Raw genomic sequence first — 20,247 nt, forward strand, 5'->3', positions numbered from 1 at the left:
GGAGAGACGGTACAGAGAGAGAGAGAGACGAGAAACACGGACGGCGGGAGAGTAGAAGAACGGTATACGGAGAGAGATGAAGACGGACAGAGTCTCTCTCTCTCCGTCCGTCTCTCTCTCTCCGTCCGTCTCTCTCTCTCTGTCTCTCTCTGTCTCTCTCTGTCTCTCTGAAACAAATCATACTTGATTTAAAGTGCAACACACTTAATAAAAGAACAGACACGCAATATAAGATGGTGAACCATCTCTGTCCTGCGATCCTCTCTTTCTGTCTCTCTCTCTCCTCCCTCACTCAACCCCTCTCTCTCCGTCTCTTTCTCTCCTCCCTCCCTCACTCAACCCCTCTCTCTCCACAGTCCCACGACCGGCTGCAGGTGTACGGGGGCCACCATGACATGGTGATGTGTATGGCCATCCATAAGAGCGTGGTAAGAGAGCTTGTTTAGTCAGCCCAGAAGCCAACCCTCCTGCCTGTGGGCCTAGAGGGAATATGAACAACATCTACATTCAGTACATTGGAAAGGGGACTACTGTGAATGCATTGTACAGTTGATAGAATTTACAAAATTGAAAAGAGAGAAGTTGTGGACAATAAACTACTCTTCTCTGCTGATGCAATGTAGATCTACACAGGCTGCTACGACGGGACCGTCCAGGCCGTGAAACTCAACTTGATGCAAAACTACCGCTGCTGGGTAAGAAAAACACGTTGGGGTTTACCTTCAGAATATTACCTATCATTTTGTGACCTGTGACCTTTGTGTGCAGTGGTACGGTTACTTGCTGATCTTTGTGACCTGACCTTTGTGTGCAGTGGTACGGTTACTTGCTGATCTTTGTGACCTGACCTTTGTGTGCAGGGTACGGTTACTTGCTGATCTTTGTGACCTGACCTTTGTGTGCAGTGGTACGGTTACTTGCTGATCTTTGTGACCTGACCTTTGTGTGCAGTGGCACGGTTGCTCGCTGATCTTTGGCATGGGGGAGCACCTCTTGCAGCACCTGCTCACCGTCCACAGCAACCCGCACCTGCAGACCTTCAAGTGTCGCTGGAGGAACTGCGACGCCGCCTTCGCCAACCAAGACTCCTCCCACCTGGTAAGAGACAGGCAGACAGGTTTGTAGACAGACAGGCTGACTGACGGACAAAGACAGACAGTAGCTGCTTGGTTTACCTGAATTACAAGACTCCTCCCACCTGGTAAGAGACAGGCGGACAGGTTTGTAGGCGGACAGGTTTGTAGGCGGACAGGTTTGTAGGCGGACAGGTTTGTAGGCGGACAGGTTTGTAGGCGGACAGGTTGGCTGATGGACAAAGACAGACAGTAGCTGCTTGGTTTACCTGAATTACAGATCTCGTTATTACAGATGATTATTCTGTCAGAAATGCAGAATTTGAGAGCTCTTTGTATATAAGGTTGAGAGGGGGGTTATTGTCAATGTCTCAGTACCTTGTCTCCCCCTTGTCTCTACAGGACCTGCCTAGCCACATGCAGAAACACGTGGAGATGGACAGCAAGCTGAAGACATGACAGTAGAGAAGACATGCTGTTTCTCCAGTGCTTACTCCTGCGGATGTGTGGTGCTGAGTTGACACTGGTCTCTCACCATTTAGAATCAATGGCTCCATACATGGAGCTAGGCTGGAATTCTGGCATTCATTCTTCTTGGATAGTAGGAGTTGGGTCCCCATTCAGTAGGCAAATGTTGAGGAGGGAAGGAGATAGAACTGAACTGTTTTCTTGTTCAGAGTAATTTCTCACTTTGTTCATCCTTTAACCCCCTGCTCTTCCCTGGTAAGAGGACACCAGTACGACTGAAGGTTGTGGCATGTTTTTAATGGACCTTGGTTGATGGCATGATTTTTCATGTGCGGATGAACATAATTACAAATCATTTGTGCACTGCAAATTGACCGCAAGAAGCCCAAACGAATATATTTCACTAAAACATAGTGATTTCAAACCTGGCTTACATTTTGTATTATGCCTGGGAATATAGAACTTGGAGCTGATTGGCTGGTGTTTTAACAGTCTTATGGTCAACAATTTAAAATGAGTAATTTTCAGAACTTGGGGGGGCTAAATAAAATCACAGTGCTAGTTGGGGAACCCTGGATTACACCATTCTACAAGGCTGTGGCTCAACTTCAGCAATTGTATTGGAACACTGGCTAAATAGCCTATACTGGACACACACACACACACACACACACACACAAACACACAGCGTATAGATTATCATTGCATAACCACACTGTAACTGATCTGTTGACATGGGCTGGTCATACATAGCTACTATACACAGTCTTGTGTAGGGACTTCTATTTCATACATACATTCACACATCTATGGTATGTACTGGTTACTGCCAAAGTAAAGGAAACACTCGAGTAAATGAGGGATTCAAAGTATAGTGAAAGCAGGTGCTTCCACACAGGTGTAGTTCCTGAGTAAATTAAGCAATTAACATCCCATRGTGGTTATTTGGGCTGCCTAGGCTYGAAGAGTTCTGTGACTGAAATAGGGGTCTCAAAGGACCATAGGGGGTTTGAAGTGTCTRAGTCACCAGATCTCAGCGCAATTTAACACTTCTGGGAGATTCTGGAGTGGCGACTGAGACAGCGTTTTCCACCACCAACAACGAAACACCAAATGGTGGAATTTCTTGTGGAAGAATGGAGCATCCCTCCAATAGAGTTCCAGACACTTGTAGAATCTATGCTACAGCGCATTGAAGCTGTTCTGGCTCATAGTGGTCCAACGCCCTATTAAGACTATGTTGGTGTTTCCTTTATTTTGGTAGTTACCTGTATGTATTGATATGCTGAGCGTGCACACACGTGTACAGCAACAATAGGAACATGTTTTATTAATTCAGAAAAATGTATTTGGTTTTATTCTGTTGGGAAGGATAATTTTTCCCATTTCAGTGGTCTAAGACAGAGGCCAATGCTTACTGTAAAAGCACGGACATAAGGATGATTGACACACTGTTTTTTTAATGGTTTTGGATTTGCTGTGATGTGAGAGACCAACTCCTAACACACACGTCTGTTTAGACATGATTTGTCATGTTATTTTCCAGTCTGTATGGAAGTGGCTCACTAAAGCTGCAGCAAGTCACTTTTTAGGCCACCTGACCAAATTCACATAGAAATGTGAGTTATAGATCTGTCATTCTCATTGYAAGCAAATTTTAGAAGCAGTAGATCTGTTAGATTTCTTTGCTTCTCATTAAGTTCAGTTTTTGCATCTTTTATTTTTGGTTTTGTACACCAGCTTCAAACATCTGAATGTACAATGTTTTTGGTTATTGAAAATATATTTCAGTGTTTTAAATCATACAATGATCCTCTACACTATACATTGCTTATTTTGTCAAATAAACTTTAATTAGGCCAACTATTAAAACATTTTGCAACCAGGAAATGGCAGCGCGATTTCTGCATATTGTACCTTTTTAAATACCTAAAAAGGACCACCCATTTCTTAGAGATGTGAAATAAATACATAATATATATACCATATGGCAGCTTTAAATGCCCTACGGTGGAGTTCTGAATATTTGATGGAAACACTATATGACAGGGGTATTGAACTCTTACCCTACGAGGTCCAGAGCTGGTTTTCTGGTCTACCTGACAGTTAATTGCATCCACCTGGTGTCCCAGGTCTAAATCGGTCCCTGATTCGAGGGGAGCAATGAAAACACAGTGGAACTGGCTTTGCACTAAAAAAAATATTTTTGGTACCACCAAATCATGGGCTGGTGCCACCAACTAAAAAAAGTGTGGGAACAATGTTAGACTAGAGCCCTGTTCATTATAGACCATCTAACCGTTGTTCGTGTCAATGTTCAGTTCAGTTGGAGAAAAACTATCCGAGTAATTGTGGCAATGCTTAATTTAATGCAATGCRTAATTTACATCTTAATTATTTGAAATCCTAAACATTCATTATACAATTCAACCTGGGATCAACATTAAGAGATTTGGTTTAGCGTTGAAGACTCGACAACTCTCATCACAGTAAAAGTTTGAATTTAATGAATTACATTTTTTTTTTTAAATGCTTCTGAAACAATCCAACAATCCAGTCCGACAGCATCATCATTGTCTCTCGAGACCTGAGTATCCACATGATATTATCACAGAGACTTACAGGAACACAACATTGATTTTCTAATGTAGTTACCACCAATAACTTAAAGGGGAATGGAAACACTTCAGGAAGTAAAGCTAAGCAACGATATGTATTCAATCCACTAATACTAAACATGTTATTTACAGTGAGCTGGCGTTCTAAAACCTTCCCCTTTAAGGACAGGCAATAACACTTGAAGGCTTGTAGTTTAAAGCACTAGCCAAATGTACTGGAGCAAGGGTTCCCCATTCAAGTCCCTCGGTGCTATGCTGCCAGGGTGCTACCTCTCACCAGTCAAAGTTGACATTCCAGGTGGTCTTTCTCTCCAGCCAACCTGTATGTCTTAGAAGATCGCTATATCGTGTTAATGTACTTTCTTGAGACATTACACACTTCTCTTGGCGTTGTGAGATATCATTTGTGCAGCGTGACTGTAGAAAATGATCACCATTGCATTTAATTTGTTTTCTATGCTAGAATGAGAGTAATGGCAATGTCTTGTCAGAAAGAGAACATGGGGAATTGGCTGAGGTAGAGGAAGGCGATGTTGGTAGAAGCATGGCTGAGGGTAGACCATTGAGCAGGACTCCTCTGATGACTGGGTGATCTAAGCGATGTTGGTAGAAGCATGGCTGAAGGTAGACCAGAGAGCAGGACTTCTCTGATGGCTGGGTGATCTTAGCGATGTTGGTAGAAGCATGGCTGAGGGTACACCAGAGAGCAGGACTCCTCTGATGGCTGGGTGATTTAAGCATACATGGTCAACTGGAGCCACTGTAACAAGAGGAGATGAAAGACAAGAACAGGTTAGGACAGGAGATGAAAGAAAGCAGAAGAGGACAGGAGTTAATGGAGTGAATTCCCCTTTGTATGGATGTGATGTGACCTTTTGTAGCACAGTGGCCTACTGGGCTTACCTCGAGGACGTTGAGCTTGATTGTGCCGTCTCCGTTTTTGTCAAAGGCATGGAACGTCCCTGCAAAGAGACCTCGTACAAATCAAACAGTAGCTCTATCAGTGGAGGCTGCTGAGGGGAGGACGGCTCATAATAATGGCCGGAATGGAGCAAATGGAATGGCATAAACGCATGGAAACCATGTATTTGATATCGTTCCACCAATAGCTCTCTGGCCATTACCACAAGTCCTTCCTCTGCAATTAAGGTGCCACCAACCTCCTGTGACCGCCACCTATCTGTTCTCTGACTCTTATTCAATGAGATGAATGCCTGTTGATGTTTCTGGTGGAATTTATATTAATCAAACCAGTGTGTACTAACAGAATATTCCCTCTAGCCTGACGAAACAGGAAATGGTGTCTAAGTCCAGTGTGTACTTACTGAACATGCCTTCTAGCCTGACGAAGCAGCAGATGAAGCTGTCAAAGTCGATGTTGAGGTGCTCGTCAGCGTAGCGCATCGTGATGATGTCATACAGCTGGTTGTTTAAGCGGAACCCTAAGTGGAATGGGGGGGGGGGGTGGAATGGATACAAGATGAAAGATTTGCTGTAACCACAGTGGAATATATTTTGTAATGTACACAAGTGCAGTAAAATGCCTTGCATGCTCTTTCCCAAAAATACAATAAATCAATATACTGTATGTAGTACTCAAAAAAATACAAAAGTCAAGAAGAACTGTGATGGAAAATTGTGTGAAGAGACACCCTTAAATGTTAATTTTGTCTTCCGTGTCATAAATAATCCTTGGTCCTGCCTGTGCTTAGTAAAGATATGTGGCAGAATGCCCTGAATATGTTCTGTAAGTTAAAATAGGAGACGGTGCCAAACACATGCAGGAACCAACCCTATGAACCATGCAAATATAACTTGTCTGTGTAAGCAGTATATAAGACAACTAACGGGACTGCCCCAGCAGAGCTCCTGGCAGACGTGTACTATGGTGCATCAAGTTTGCTGGAACCTCTCCAGTTAACTGACAATAAAGGATGATTGATTTAATTTTGACTTTGACTTTGAATGTCCCTGTGTAGAAGTTCCACGACAGAACAAAAATACACAAGAATAGAAAGAAGATCAAGAGAAAGTAAGCTATATATATAAAGTTATATAAAGCTATATAAAGTTCCAGTGCCAGTACCATATTTACAATGTGCAGGGATACTTTTGGTCATGTAGTGTATGGGCATAACAAAACAAAATAATCATGGACAGACAATTTTTACGCGCCAGGTGCTGTTCTGTGAGCTTGTGTGGCCTACCACGTCGTGGCTGAGCCATTGTTGCTGCTAGATGTTTCCGCTTCACAATAACAGCACTTACAGTTGACCGGGGCAGCTTTAGCAGGGCAGAAATTTCACAAACGGACTTGTTGGAAAGGTGGCATCCTATGACAGTGCCACTTTGAAAGTCACTGAGCTCTTCAGTAAGGTCATTCTACTACCAATGTTTGTCTATGGAGATTGCATGGTTGTGTACTCAATTTTATGCACCTGTCAGCAATGAGTGTGGCTAAAAAGCAGAATCGACTAATTTGAAGGGGTGTCCACATACTGCGATATATATATACACTGCTCAAAAAAATAAAGGGAACACTTAAACAACACAATGTAAATCCAAGTCAATCACACTTCTTTGAAATCAAACTGTCCACTTAGGAAGCAACACTGATTGACAATAAATTTCACATGCTGTTGTGCAAATGGAATAGACAAAAGGTGGAAATTATAGGCAATTAGCAAGACACCCCCAATAAAGGAGTGGTTTTGCAGGTGGTGACCACAGACCACTTCTCAGTTCCTATGCTTCCTGGCTGATGTTTTGGTCACTTTTGAATGCTGGCGGTGCTTTCACTCTAGTGGTAGCATGAGACGGAGTCTACAACCCACACAAGTGGCTCAGGTAGTGCAGCTCATCCAGGATGGCACATCAATGCGAGCTGTGGCAAGAAGGTTTGCTGTGTCTGTCAGCGTAGTGTGCAGAGCATGGAGGCGCTACCAGGAGACAGGCCAGTACATCAGGAGACGTGGAGGAGGCCGTAGGAGGGCAACAACCCAGCAGCAGGACCGCTACCTCCGCCTTTGTGCAAGGAGGAGGACTGCCAGAGCCCTGTCTTGCAGGAAATCACGCACAGAACAAGAAGTATGGCTGGTGGCATTGTCATGCTGGAGGGTCATGTCAGGATGAGCCTGCAGGAAGGGTACCACATGAGGGAGGAGGATGTCTTCCCCAGACCATGACGGCCCCTCCACCTCCTCCATCAATCCCGCTCCAGAGTACAGGCCTCGGTGTAACGCTCATTCCTTCGACGATAAACGCGGATCCGACCATCACCCCTGGTGAGACAAAACCGTGACTCGTCAGTGAAGAGCACTTTTTTCCAGTCCTGTCTGGTCCAGTGACGGTGGTTTGTGCCCATAGGCGACGTTGTTACCGGTGATGTCTGGTGAGGACCTGCCTTACAACAGGCCTACAAGCCCTCAGTCCAGCCTCTCTCAGCCTATTGCGGACAGTCTGAGCACTGATGGAGGGATTGGGCAGCTGTTGTTGCCATCCTGTACCTGTCCCGCAGGTGTGATGTTCGGATGTACCGATCCTGTACAGGTGTTGTTACACGTGGTCTGCCACTGCGAGGATGATCAGCTGCCCGTCCTGTCCCCCTGTAACGCAGATGAGCAGGGACCCTGGGCATCTTTCTTTTGGTGTTTTTCAGAGTCAGTAGAAAGGCCTCTTTGGTGTCCTAAGTTTTCATAACTGTGACCTTAATTGCCTTCCGTCTGTAAGCTGTTAGTGTCTTAACAACCGTTCCACAGGTGCATGTTCATTAATTGTTTATGGTTCATTGACCAAGCATGGAAAACAGTGTTTAAACCCTTTACAATGAAGATCTGTAGTTATTTGGATTTTTACGAATTATCTTTGAAAGACAGGGTCCTAAAAAAGGGACGTTTCTTTTTTTGCTGAGTTTATGATCAACAGAGTAGCAGCAGCGTATATGAAGATTGTGTGTGTGTATGTGTAGCGTCTGTATGAATGTGTGTGTGTGCGTGTGTGCTGGAGTGTCCGTGTGAGTGAGTGTGTAGCGTGTGCATAGAGACAGTGCAAACATAAATAGAAGGGTCATTGCAGATAGTCCATGTCGCCATTTTATTATAGCAGTCTTATTGCTTGGGGATAGAAGCTGTTCAGGAGCCTGTTGGTGTCAGACTTGAGTCACCAGTAGTGCTTGTCGTTCTGAAGCAGAGAGAACAGTCGATGGCTTGGGAGGCTGGAGTCTAACAATTTTCCGAGCCTTCCTTTCACACCGCCTGATATAGAGGTCCTGGATGGCAGAGAGCTCGGCCCCAATGATGTACTGGGCTGTCTGCACAAGCCTCTGTAGCACCATGTAATCGAGGGCGGTACAGTTGCCATACTAAGCCGTGATGCAGCCAGTCAAGATGCAATGATGCAGCTGTAGAACTTTTAGAGGATTTGAGGGCCCAAGCCCAATCTTTTCAACCTAACTGTTTGTGTGTGTGGTCCATAATACCCTTTTTACACTAGTACTGAGCCAAGCCGAGCTGAACTTCACTGGCCTGGTTAAACATCCACTATAGCTGTTGGATTGGAACCATGCTGGAAAGGAAAATGTGAAAAGCACTCTAGTGTGAAAAGAGTAATCAATTCATGGCTCTCTGGGAAGACTTCTAAGTCCATTCACCTGGAGGCACGTTCAGCAAGACAAAACATTTTGGAACGTTCAGATAGAAATATGTAGAACAAACATGCGTCTGACATGTAGAATAATAAATCACGTCGGCTCGATTCATAGTATTGCTATCTGTAACGTTAGAAAACGTTTGGCAACTGAACGTGGCCCTGCTGGGACTAAACGGCTGAAGTTTGTCCATGGAGCTCACCTGCGTCATTGACTGCGTTCCTCATCTCAAAGCTGCTGATGGTGCTGGATTTGTCCTTGTCATACTTCTTGAAGATCAGCTGCACACAGTGAACACATGACGGTCAATCTCAATGATTTTGAATGTTGGACTGAAAATGATCTGTTGATGATCGCTGTGAATCCATCTCTCTCAAACTCTAGGTGGCATTCTGCCTTCTCCCTACAGCTTTCAGCCATTACCTTTGCCCACGACTACCTCATGTGAACTACAATCCCCACGCGGTGTTTTAATGTTTAATAATCATTGCTTACGACATGGTTTTCAAAACATATGGCCCGTATCTTTCATCAGCCAGAAAGAATCCTTCAAATAAAAGTGATGCGCTTCCTGTAGCAGTTACAGATCCCATCAGCCTACAGAGCCTCCATCCTACTAAACTACACTGTAGCAGTTACAGATCCATACAGCTACAGAGCCTCCATCCTACTAAACTACACTGTAGCAGTTACAGATCCATACAGCTTACAGAGCCTCCATCCTACTAAACTACACTGTAGCAGTTACAGATCCATACAGCTATAGAGCCCCCATCCTACTAAACTACACTGTAGCAGTTACAAATCCATACAGCTACGAGCCTCCATCCTACTAAACTACACTGTACAGTTAGAGCCATACAGCTATAGAGCCTCCATCCTACTAAACTACACCTGTCAGTATTACAGCATCCATACAGCTACAGAGCCTCCATCCTACTAAACTACACTGTAGCAGTTACAGAGCCATACAGCTATAGAGCCTCCAGCCTACTAAACTACACTGTAGCAGTTACAGATCCATACAGCTATGGAGCCTCCATCCTACTAAACTACACTGTAGCAGTTACAGATAGGTTAAGGTAAGGTAGTTTAGCACAGATCCATACAGATATACAGTAGGCGCCTCTATCTGACAAAATTACACTTCCGCTACTCTTCCTGAGTTACTCTTACGCACAGGTGTTCAGAGCATGCTAGATAGCTAATTCGCACAGGTGGTCACCTCTTGTCTTCTGTCTGTTTTCTGTAAACAAGTGAGGTAACATGGAGATATGGCCGTGTGGGAACACTAATCCTATCAAGGTGGGTTTCAATTTAACATTTTTTAACTGTTTTATATTATTTCTCGCTGATATGAAAGATAAGGTCCTTATGCTTCCAGAACCGTATTGCGTTAATGTTAATGTTAATGTTCATGTTCATGTTCATGTTTGGTTTGAGCGTCGGGGCTCTTAACAAAACTCCCCCATGCAGAAGACGCCTTCATCCTAACTTCCACTTAAGTCAACATTTCACTTAGTAGTGATGGCAACGGGAGACTAAGGGTAAATTCGACTTAAGTGGAAGTTTTCCCCTAAACCATCAGGCTCTGGAGAGTTATGGACAGGAGGATCCTACCTGCCACGTTTTGATCTTACTCCACAGGTGTTTGAACTCCTGCAGGTTCAGTTTTCCTGTGCCGTCAGTCTGAGAAGTAGTTAAGGAAGAAACAGCAGGCAATATTTCTTTCTTGGGCGTTACCGTGTGAAGTAGTGGAGGCTGGTGGGAGGAGCTATAGGAGGATGGGGTCATTGTATTGACTGGAATGGAATTAATCGACCGGAGTCCATTTATGTGGTTTCCATGTTRGATGTGTATGATACCTTCCATTAATTCCATTCCAGCTATTACAATGAGCCCATCCTCCTATAGCTCCTCCCACCAGCCTCCTCTGGTGTGAAGAACTGCATTTCATAMAATTGTATATGTTTTTTGAAGTACTGCTTTTACTACTGTATCTGTCTGTACCTTTTAATATTGTTGTTTGCTCTGTGTTTACATAGACAGGCAACCAGAGTAGTAGACCGAGATGGTATTAGAAACGTTCAAATAGAGTTCCAGTATTAATCATATGGAAGGATACATCCATCAAAGCGATCATGCTCCGGCAACTCTCTAAGCTGAAGCCGTCCGTCTTCATGTCATTATCTGTGGAGAAAAATATCATTTAGAAGAGAAGTGCATACTACAGAGTGGACACTACGTAACAAGTGTACAYAAAGGACATGACAGGTGGASATCACAGGAGGTTGGTGGCARCTTAATTGAGGGAGGACAGACTCGTGGTAATAGCTGGAGCGGAATAGGTGGAATAGTATAAAATATGTCAAACACATGGTTTCCATGTCTTTGATGCCATTCCATTCGCTCCATTCCAGCCATTATTATGAGCCGTCCTCCCCTCAGCAGCSTCCACTGATGGACATAGTGGGCACAAGGGAAGAGGAAGGGTCTGGCATTAAAAATGAGGAATCATGACAGCACTCACGTTTTTCCAGTACCCTTTTCATGACCACCTTGAGCTCATTGGCACAGATCTGCATGTCCTAGAGAYGGGACATATCTCCTTTGAGCTGTGTGCATGTACACCTCTCAGTATAACCTATCCTTATCGGCCCAATCCCATATCAAGCCTCTACCTCTGCCCCCCCGATGCACTTGTAAAGATCTGGCTTTACATACATTAATTTACCCTGACCAATGCTCCCAKTTTTCCCAGTCACACCAGCACTCACCTCCCCAGCAATCTGCTGGTAAATGGCCCTGAACATTTTGTGTTCTCCGCTCTCCTCATCCGGTTGCTGTGGTTTTGGCTGATTAGGAAAGTGAAAGAAAGAAACGTTTAGAAAAGATCGATGGAAGTGAAGGCATGATGTTATCAGGTTTCAGGCTGGTTTAAAAAGTGGTATATCCCAACATGCACTACACAAAGCCATGCTAATTTTGATTGCATTGTGGACACCCATAGACAAATGGCAAAAGTAAAATCTGCCCTTAATGTCTATCATTTGTTTATTCATTACCCCTTTCCACCAGAGGATTGGTAACCAAACACCATGGTAACCAAACAACGGCAAATATGAGTATGTAAATACACAATTCTGAGAACAGGTGCATTGTTACTGGAGATAGATTGACCTTTTAGAGCTGARTGTGGATCAGTGGGGGTGTCTGGAAGTCTCTCCCTGGTCAGGACAGGAGATGCATGTGGCCTGGGGTAGATTTGGTTTCAGCCCTGTCACTGACCCCGTATTTTGGTAGGTCAGAGGTTACGTTGTGCTAATGGCTATATTGGAGAATGCAAAATGGTGTAAAATACCTACAGGTGGAATTGTGTCAAGTGCAACTTCACTGACATGGTTTGGGTYCGTGCACACGCATAAACACACACATATACATTCATGCTACACACACATCACAACTGATGCTACTAGACTCTTATTATTATGCAAATTCCCGCCCAATTTAAACACTAGCCCCCCAATCCCCTCCCTGTCTTGGCCACCTTGACAAACACATGCCATCACAATAGGTTTCACCACAAACACCCCTCCCCTCTGCCCCCTTCCTCTCTCAAAGGAGAACAACCTTGACTTTCTCTTTCTTCTCCTTCTGAACCTCGATGTCATCTTGCTCAATCTCCTTGTTGGCCTTCGCTCTGTCTGATACAAACACGATGGGCTTGGGGTTGGGTGGATGGTAGTGGTTGGGTGGATGGTGGCAGGATGGTAGTGGTTGGGTGGATGGTGGTGGTGGTGGTGGTGGGGTGGTGGTGGTGGGTTGGTGGTGGGGTTGTGGTGGGTGGTGGGTGGTAGTGGGTAGTGGTGGTGTGGTGGTGGTGGGAGGGATGGTGGTGGTGTTGGAGGATGGTGGTGGTGGTGGGTGGAGTTGGGTGGAGGTGGTGATGGTGGTTGGAGGATGGTGGTGGTGGTGGTTGGGAGGATGGTGGTGGTGGTGGGGATGGTGATGATGGTGGTGGTGGTGGTGGTGGTGGTGGGGATGGTGGATGGTGGTGGTGGTGGTGGTGGATGGTGGTGGGTGGTTGGGTGGTGGTGGGATGGTGATGGTGATTGGTGGATGGTGGTGGTCGGTGGTGGTTGGGTGGATGGTGGGTGGTGGTTGGGAGGATGGGTGTGGGTGGTTTGGGGATGGTGGTGGTGTGGGGTGGTAGTGGTTGGGTGGTGGGGTGGTGGGGAATGGTGGTGGTGGATGGTGGTGGTTGGGAGGATGGTGGTGGTGGTGGTGGGGATTGGTGGTGGGTTGGGTGTGGTGGGGATGGTGGTGGTGGTGTGGTGGTGTTGGGGTGGTGGGGTGGTAGTGGGGTGGGTTTGGGTGGTGGTGGGATGGTGGTGGTGGTGGTGGTGTGGTGGGGTGGTAGTGGTGGGGTGGCCGGTAGTGGTGGGGTGGAATGGTGGTGGTGGTGGTGGTGGTGGTAGTGGTGGGGTGGACGGTGGTGGTTTGGGGGTGGTAGTGGGGGGAAGGGGTGAACGGTGGGAGGGGTAGTTGAAGTTGTACCAGAGGGCAGGGGAGAAGGTGAATGGGGATGTGTGACACACAGTGGTTAAGAAGATTGGTGGTAGAGGTGGACATGTGACACAGTGGTTAGAAATTATTGGTGGTAGAGTGTGGACTGTGACACAGGGGTTAGAGATGATTGGTGTAGAGGGTGGACATGTGACACGGGGTTAGAGATGATTGGGGGTAGAGGTGGACGGTGTGACACCAGGGGTTAGAGATGATTGGTGGTAGAGGTGGACGTGAGACACAGGGGTTAGAGATGATTGGTGTGAGAGCGTGGACGTGTGACACAGGGGTTAGAGATGATTGGTGGTAGAGGTGGAAGACACAGAATAGAAGAGAAATGACAGTAAGCTCACTGGACCATAGCCAACATTTCCATTAGCCTGGATCCTTTTCTGTTTGTGCTGTATAGCCAACTCCTGTGTTTGTATAGTAATGGCCGTAGGAGTTGGGCTTCACAGCTCGAAGAGATCAGGGACCACGGGCTAATGTTCAATTGGCTTCAAGTCTACATATGAAATGACACTGGTCGCAATGGCCATTTATTTCATCTTGCGAGAAGTGAAAGAGGACGTCATGAAAACATCCATATTCAATGTCTCGTCATAATTTGGTTAAACAAAAGAAACTATGATGATGCCACACACTTTACCTTTCCTATTTGTCCTGTTTTTGCTTGCTGTGCGGCGTGAGGCAGAAATGGAAATAAAAATGAAATGGAGAAGTTAACATTGAAATGAACAATGAACGATCAAACCCTGTTCAGTAATAGTATGAGGGAGAGGGGGAGAGAGAAGGAGAGAGGGGAAGAGGAGAGAGAAGGGAGGAAGAGGGCAGAGAGAAGGGGAGAGAGAGAGAAAGGGAGAGGGGAGAGCGAGAGAGGGGAGAGAAGGGGAGAGAGAGGGGGAGAGAGAGAAGTAAAGAGAGAGAGAGAGAGAGAAGGAGAGAGAGGGAGAGAGAGTGGGGGAAGATGGAGAGAGACAGAGATTGTAAGTGGTGGGACTATATTTTTCATTCAAGTTTGAGTGATGTATTAATGGTAGGTGGAGGACAAAGATACAGACATGAACAGCTGCATATTGACAACAGGTTGATTTGATTTATTAGGATCCCCATCAGCCGACGCCAATGGCAACAGCTAGTCTTCCTGGGGTCCGACACGAAAAATACATTACAGACAAAACACTTTACAATGAACATGAACATGTAGTGTGTGTGTGCATCTATCAGTTACACATACATGTCAGTACATACACACAACACGTAGGTCACATGGGGGAGAGGCGTTGTGCCGTGAAGTGTTGCTTTATTTGTCTTTTGAAACCAGGTTTGCTGTTCACTTGCYCTATATAWGATGGAAGGGAGTTCCATGCACTCATGGCTCTGTATAATACTGTACGTTTCCCTGAATTTGTTCAGGACCTGGACACTGTGAAAAGACCCCTGGTGGCATGTCTGGTGGGATAAGTGTGTGTGTCAGAGCTGTGTGTAAGTTGACTATGCAAACAATTTGGAATTTCCACCTCATTAATGTTTCTTATAAAAACAAGAAGTGATGCAGTCAGTCTTTCCTCAACTCTTAGCCAAGAGAGACTGGCAAGCATAGTATTAATATTAGCCCTCTGATTACAATGAAGAGCAAGACGTGCCGCTCTGTTCTGGGCCAGCTGCAGCTTAACTAGGTCTTTCTTTGCAGCACTTGACTATATGACTGGACAATAATCAAGATAAGATAAAACTAGAGCCTGCAGGACTTGCTTTGTGGAGTGTGGTGTCAAAAAAGCAGGGCATCTCTTTATTACGGACAGACCTCTCCCTATCTTCACAACCATTGAATCTATATGTTTTGACCATGACAGTTTACAATCTAGGGTAACACCAAGTAATTTAGTCTCAACTTGTTAAACAGCCACACTATTCATTACCAGATTCAGCTGAGGTCTAGCACTTAAGGAATGATTTGTACCAAATGCAATGCTCTTAGTTTTAGAGATGTTCAGGACCAGTTTATTACTGGCCACCCATTCCAAAACAGACTGCAACTCTTTAAGGGTTTCAGTGACTTCATTAGCTGTGGTTGCTGATGCGGACATGGTTGAAGCATCAGCATATATGGACACACATGCTTTGTTTAATGCCAGTGGCAGGTCAGAGAGAGAGGAGAGAGAGATGTGAGTCCATTTACTAACCTCTATGTGGTCTGACCTAATTGTATTTTCGGTTTCCCTGAAAGAGAACAGACAGACATTACTCATCACCATCGAAGCCACAAGATCGAAGGCATGGAAGCTTAATTTTTTCTGTCACTCTTGACTGGCATGCCACCCACACATGCACCCACATGCAGACAGACTCACACACACACACACACACACCAACACAACACACACACACACAACACACCACCACAACAACAATATATGGCACTCACAGAAACAAATTCATCACACACTATCATAGAAAACAACACACTGAAATACCCGCCACATAGCAGCCTCTTCTCTCCCAACCCTCTACCATAGCAGCCTCTTCTCCCACGCTAGCCTCTTCTCTCCCAACCCCACCATAGCACCCTCTCTGTCTCTCCCAACCCTTACATAGCAGCCCCTCTCTCTCCCTAACCCCTCTACCATAGCGAGCCCCTCTCTTCTCCTAACCTCTTACTGCGCTTCTTCCCTCTCTCCCATCTCTCTCTCTCTTCTCTCTCTCTTCTCTCTCTCTCTTCTCTCTCTCTCTCTCCCTAACCCTCTACCATAGCAGCCTCTCTCTCTCTCTCTCTCTCTCTCTCTCTCTCTCTCTCTCTCTCTCTAACCCTCTACCATAGACCCCCCTCTCTCTCTCCCTACCTCTACAAACTCTCTCTCCTAACCTCTCAAGCACCCTCTCTCTCTCCCTAACCCCTCTACCATAGCACCTCTCTCTCTCCCACAACCCTCACCATAGCAGCCCCTCTTCTCTCCTTAACCCCTCTACCAGTAGCAGCCCTCTTTCTCTCCACTAACCCCTCACCATAGCAGCCCCCTCTCTTCTCTCCTTAACCCCTCTACCATAGCAGCCCCTCTCTTCTCCTCCCTAACCCCTCTTACCATAGCAGCCCTCTCTCTCTCCTAACCCTCTACCATAGCAGCCCTCTCTCTCTCCCACTTAACCCTCTACCATAAGCAGCCCCTCTCTTCTCCCTAACCCTCTACCATAGCAGCCAGCCCTTCTCTCCCTAACCCTCTACCATAGCAGCCTCTCTCCCCTAACCTCACCATAGCAGCCCTTTCTCTTCTCCCTAACCCCTCTACTATAGCAGCCCCTCTCTCTCTCCATAACCCTCTACCCATAGCAGCCCTCTCTCTCTCCTAACCCCTCTACCATAGCAGCCCTCTCTTCTCTCCCTAACCCTCTACCAATAGCAGCCCCTCTCTCTCTCCCTAAACCCCTCTACCATAGCAGCCCCTCTCTCTTCTCGACCTAACCTCTACCATAGCAGCCCCTCTCTCTCTACTAACCCTCTACATAGCAGCCCCTCTCTCTCTCCTAACCCCTCTACCATAGCAGCCCTCTCTCTCTCTCTCCCTAACCCCTCTAACCATAGCAGCCCCTCTCTCTCTCCCTAACCCCTCTACCATAGCAGCCCCTCTCTCTCCCCTAACCCCTCTACCATAGCAGCCCCTTTCTCTCCCTAACCCTCTAACATAGAGCCTCTCTTCTCCACTAACCCTTAAACATAGCAGCCCTCTCTCTCTCCATAACCCTCTACCATAGGCAGCCCCTCTCTCTCCTTAACCACTCTACCATAGCAGCCTCTTTCTCTCCCCTATACCATCTCTCGAATAGTAGCCCCCGTCTTTCTCGGCTCTACTCTAAACCCCCATAGCCATAGCAGCCCTCTCTCTCTCTCCCTTAACCCCTCTACCATAGCAGCCCAGCCCCTCTCTCTCCCCTAACCCCTCTACCATAGCAGCCCCTCTCTCTCTCCCCTAACCCTTCTATCATAGCTGCCCCTTTCTCTCTCCACTCCCAGTCACTCACTCTGAGGTGCTGTTCTTCTCGGAGAAGACTCTGAGGATAAACTCTCCCTCCTCGTGGGGGTCAAAGGTCGAAGGGATGATCACGTACTCCCCGGGGGGCAGGCAGAATCGCTCGCTCACCTCACGCAGGTTGATGTAGGACTTGCATTTGGCATTGGAGGCATTGTAAAGGAAGAAGTCTTTCTGCAGGTGCTGCTGGCTCCCAATCATCTGTAGAGAGAGAGAGGGGGATAGAGGATGGAGGATAGAAAGAGAGGAGGGACAGGTGGGGGATGCACAGGCACTGACTTATCATTCTAGATAAAGGAATTTAAAAAATTACTGAATCAGTATAATAGAATAAAACAAATGTCTAAGGCAGACCTGGGTAGAATATTTTCAAGTATTTCACATATGTATTTGATGCAGTTCTGCTAAAAGAATATGTATTGCTATCTGAAAGTCTCTTGTGTATTTTTGGTGTGTTGTGTGTAGGCTATTTTATAACTAAGGTTTCATGATGAACACTAGTAACACCAAGACACAGCTACAATTTAAGACAGAGGTACACCGAGTTTTACGTTCTGAAGCGGAGGTAGACTGACACACATAAGTAGCACTTTGACCACAGTCAGGTGACTACTGGGATAGCTCTGACATCAGCTCTGACATCATCACACCAAGGTCCTCCATTCCCTGGCCATCATACCTCTTTGGGCACCTGAGGACAAGAACATAAGTCAGTATCACCATGACTACATTGCCTATATGGAATGAAAGTGTACCCAAACACGCTCCAGACCAGCTTGAACAAAAAGGGAATTAGATGCTCGACTGAGGGACTTGAAAATCCCCAAAACATTCCTTGCCCCAGGACACGTCAATGGGTGACTATCCAGGATAATAAAGAAAAGGGAGCACTCAGTTTCTGTATAGATCTGATCATTTATTGAACGAACATACAAACAGGCTTACGTTTCCAGCGATTAGCTCTTTGGCTGAGAGTTTCCTTTCGCGAGGATGGAGACTTCGCAAACCAGAAATCTCAATTTCTAACACGCTTCCCTCCAGAACCTAGTTGAGCATCTGACCAAATTACGCACTATTTTAATTCTGGGTTAACCAATATTAATATATGACTGATTTGATTTTAAATGCTAGGGCTAGGAGTTTTCCTAACCATACCACCTGACCTGGGCCATGTTCAGTAGGGCGCACCGTAGCAACATGTTTTGAAATGGTAAATAAATGTGAATATTTCTTCAGTAGTTTCGCCCCCTTCCACTCATTTTCAAAAATATGTATCTTGTTTTGTACCGACTGGTCACAACCCAGAAGAATGTCCTAGCATTTATCCTGGTTAGGTGATCAAGAATACCTCCAGTTGTGTCCTGTGGTTTATCAGGAGGTATAACCCACCTCGTAGATGGAGAATCCGATGGTGTAAAGCTTGGCACCCTTGCTGCGGTCTTTCCTCCGGCCCTTCTGCATCAGGGCCACCATGACGGTGCACGCCACATGCTCGGGGTCGTCGGGGTCATCGTCCTCCTCGTACAGACGCATGCGGTACTGCGGGTTGGTCCAGAACGTGTCTGTGGYACATCAGAGACGTGGTCAGTGGGGTTCAATGTCTTCGTTCTTACTAGGTACTAGTTTGGGCTAACAAGCAGCTGAGAAAGTGTGTAGTTGAAGCAGAATGAAGCATTATAACCATGATGTGCACCACTACAAATCAGTATAGTTCAAACACTATTTTTTACAGCCCAAAGTCAACCTTGTACCTGGGAAGTTCCTGCAGCCCCCGGCGGAGCTGCCTCGTACCCAGCGGCCCTCGTTGACCGCCACCGTCCAGCTATGGGACTTGTCGTCCAGAAGTGTGTCAGGGGTCAGGTTACAGATTTCCAGCTTGGTGAAGTTCTTTTTGAAGTCCTCAAAGGATATCCTATACGGAGAATATAGTAGAATAGATTGTTGTTTATCCATTTGCACACAAATCCTTTGTTACAGTGCCCAGCCCTGATGTCAGAAACATTGACAATTATCAGAGGGCTTCGTTCAGCTCACCAAGTCTCGCTCGTCTCAACCGTCTTCTTCTTCAGCCTGGCCTTGTCTGAGCTGGAGATGGTGGACCATTCTTTGGACCTGTGGAGAGAAAATAAAAGTCCCCTTGTTACATGTAGGCTACGTTGGTATGTTATGACTATGTTATGTATTCTATGTTTCTCTTGCTGCACAACTAGTTTCTGGAAGAATAAAAATGATAGATTGTTTATTGATTTGAAGGATTCATTGGTTGATTGGTTGGTTGATTGATTCTGCACTCACTTTGCATTCCACGGCCCTTTCCATAGCACCATCCCCCAGGGGTTCCGCATTTGAACTAGGCGAATCTTGGTATCCTTGGTAACCTTAAGCTTGTCACACTAAGAAAGACACCCTTGGTCAGCAGTGAAAGACAGTTTGACCCGCACCTCATATTAGTAGATACTGTGTTGTAACATATTCATAGAGTTGTTGTTCTTTATTTATTTATTTGTTTTATGCCAGGTTTTATTTTATGCTATTTTAGAGTGCAATGTACAGATTCAATCAACAACAATACAATAACATTGATTCAGGTTGTTTGTCTGTCTAATAATGTAAAGTGCTAAGTTACAGTTTGGTAGAGGTTTTACCAGAGGCTTTGGCTTTGACTGTGGCTCCATGACCATAACCGTACCTCACCTCCTCTAGTGGCTCCATGGACCATAACCGTACCTCCTCATAGTGGCTCTCATGACCATACGTACCCACTCTTAGTGGCTCCTATGACCATAACCGTACCTCCTCTAGTGGCCATTGACCATAACCGTACCTCCTCTAGTGGCTCTATGACCATAACC

The 20,247-nt window shown here is 45.8% G+C and overlaps 2 protein-coding genes across 6 annotated transcripts in view; one reads left to right on the forward strand and one right to left on the reverse strand.

Moving 5' to 3' along the window:
- Positions 1-6,106, forward strand: part of znf106b (zinc finger protein 106b) — a 129,406-nt gene extending 123,300 nt beyond the window's left edge. For all 5 annotated transcript variants that reach the window (XM_023973690.2, XM_023973692.2, XM_023973695.2 and 2 more), the window contains 4 exons: positions 357-428; positions 624-695; positions 952-1,098; positions 1,476-6,106. In XM_023973690.2, coding sequence (XP_023829458.1) covers positions 357-428; positions 624-695; positions 952-1,098; positions 1,476-1,532 — 348 coding nt within the window. In that variant the 3' untranslated portion in view covers positions 1,533-6,106. The remainder of the gene's footprint in view (positions 1-356; positions 429-623; positions 696-951; positions 1,099-1,475) is intronic.
- capn3b (calpain 3b) overlaps positions 4,032-20,247 on the reverse strand; it is a 35,656-nt gene continuing 19,440 nt past the window's right edge. The window contains exons 7-22 of the mRNA XM_070435969.1: positions 19,691-19,788; positions 19,430-19,507; positions 19,147-19,307; positions 18,785-18,957; positions 17,388-17,596; positions 15,553-15,593; positions 14,015-14,046; positions 12,435-12,527; positions 11,582-11,659; positions 11,335-11,392; positions 10,930-10,994; positions 10,425-10,493; positions 9,007-9,085; positions 5,485-5,601; positions 5,063-5,121; positions 4,032-4,919 (exon numbers count right to left, since the gene is read on the reverse strand). Coding sequence (XP_070292070.1) covers positions 4,893-4,919; positions 5,063-5,121; positions 5,485-5,601; positions 9,007-9,085; positions 10,425-10,493; positions 10,930-10,994; positions 11,335-11,392; positions 11,582-11,659; positions 12,435-12,527; positions 14,015-14,046; positions 15,553-15,593; positions 17,388-17,596; positions 18,785-18,957; positions 19,147-19,307; positions 19,430-19,507; positions 19,691-19,788 — 1,437 coding nt within the window. The 3' untranslated portion in view covers positions 4,032-4,892. The remainder of the gene's footprint in view (positions 4,920-5,062; positions 5,122-5,484; positions 5,602-9,006; positions 9,086-10,424; positions 10,494-10,929; positions 10,995-11,334; positions 11,393-11,581; positions 11,660-12,434; positions 12,528-14,014; positions 14,047-15,552; positions 15,594-17,387; positions 17,597-18,784; positions 18,958-19,146; positions 19,308-19,429; positions 19,508-19,690; positions 19,789-20,247) is intronic.

Source organism: Salvelinus sp. IW2-2015, linkage group LG28, assembly GCF_002910315.2.
Source record: "Salvelinus sp. IW2-2015 linkage group LG28, ASM291031v2, whole genome shotgun sequence".
Lineage (NCBI taxonomy): Eukaryota > Metazoa > Chordata > Actinopteri > Salmoniformes > Salmonidae > Salvelinus > Salvelinus sp. IW2-2015.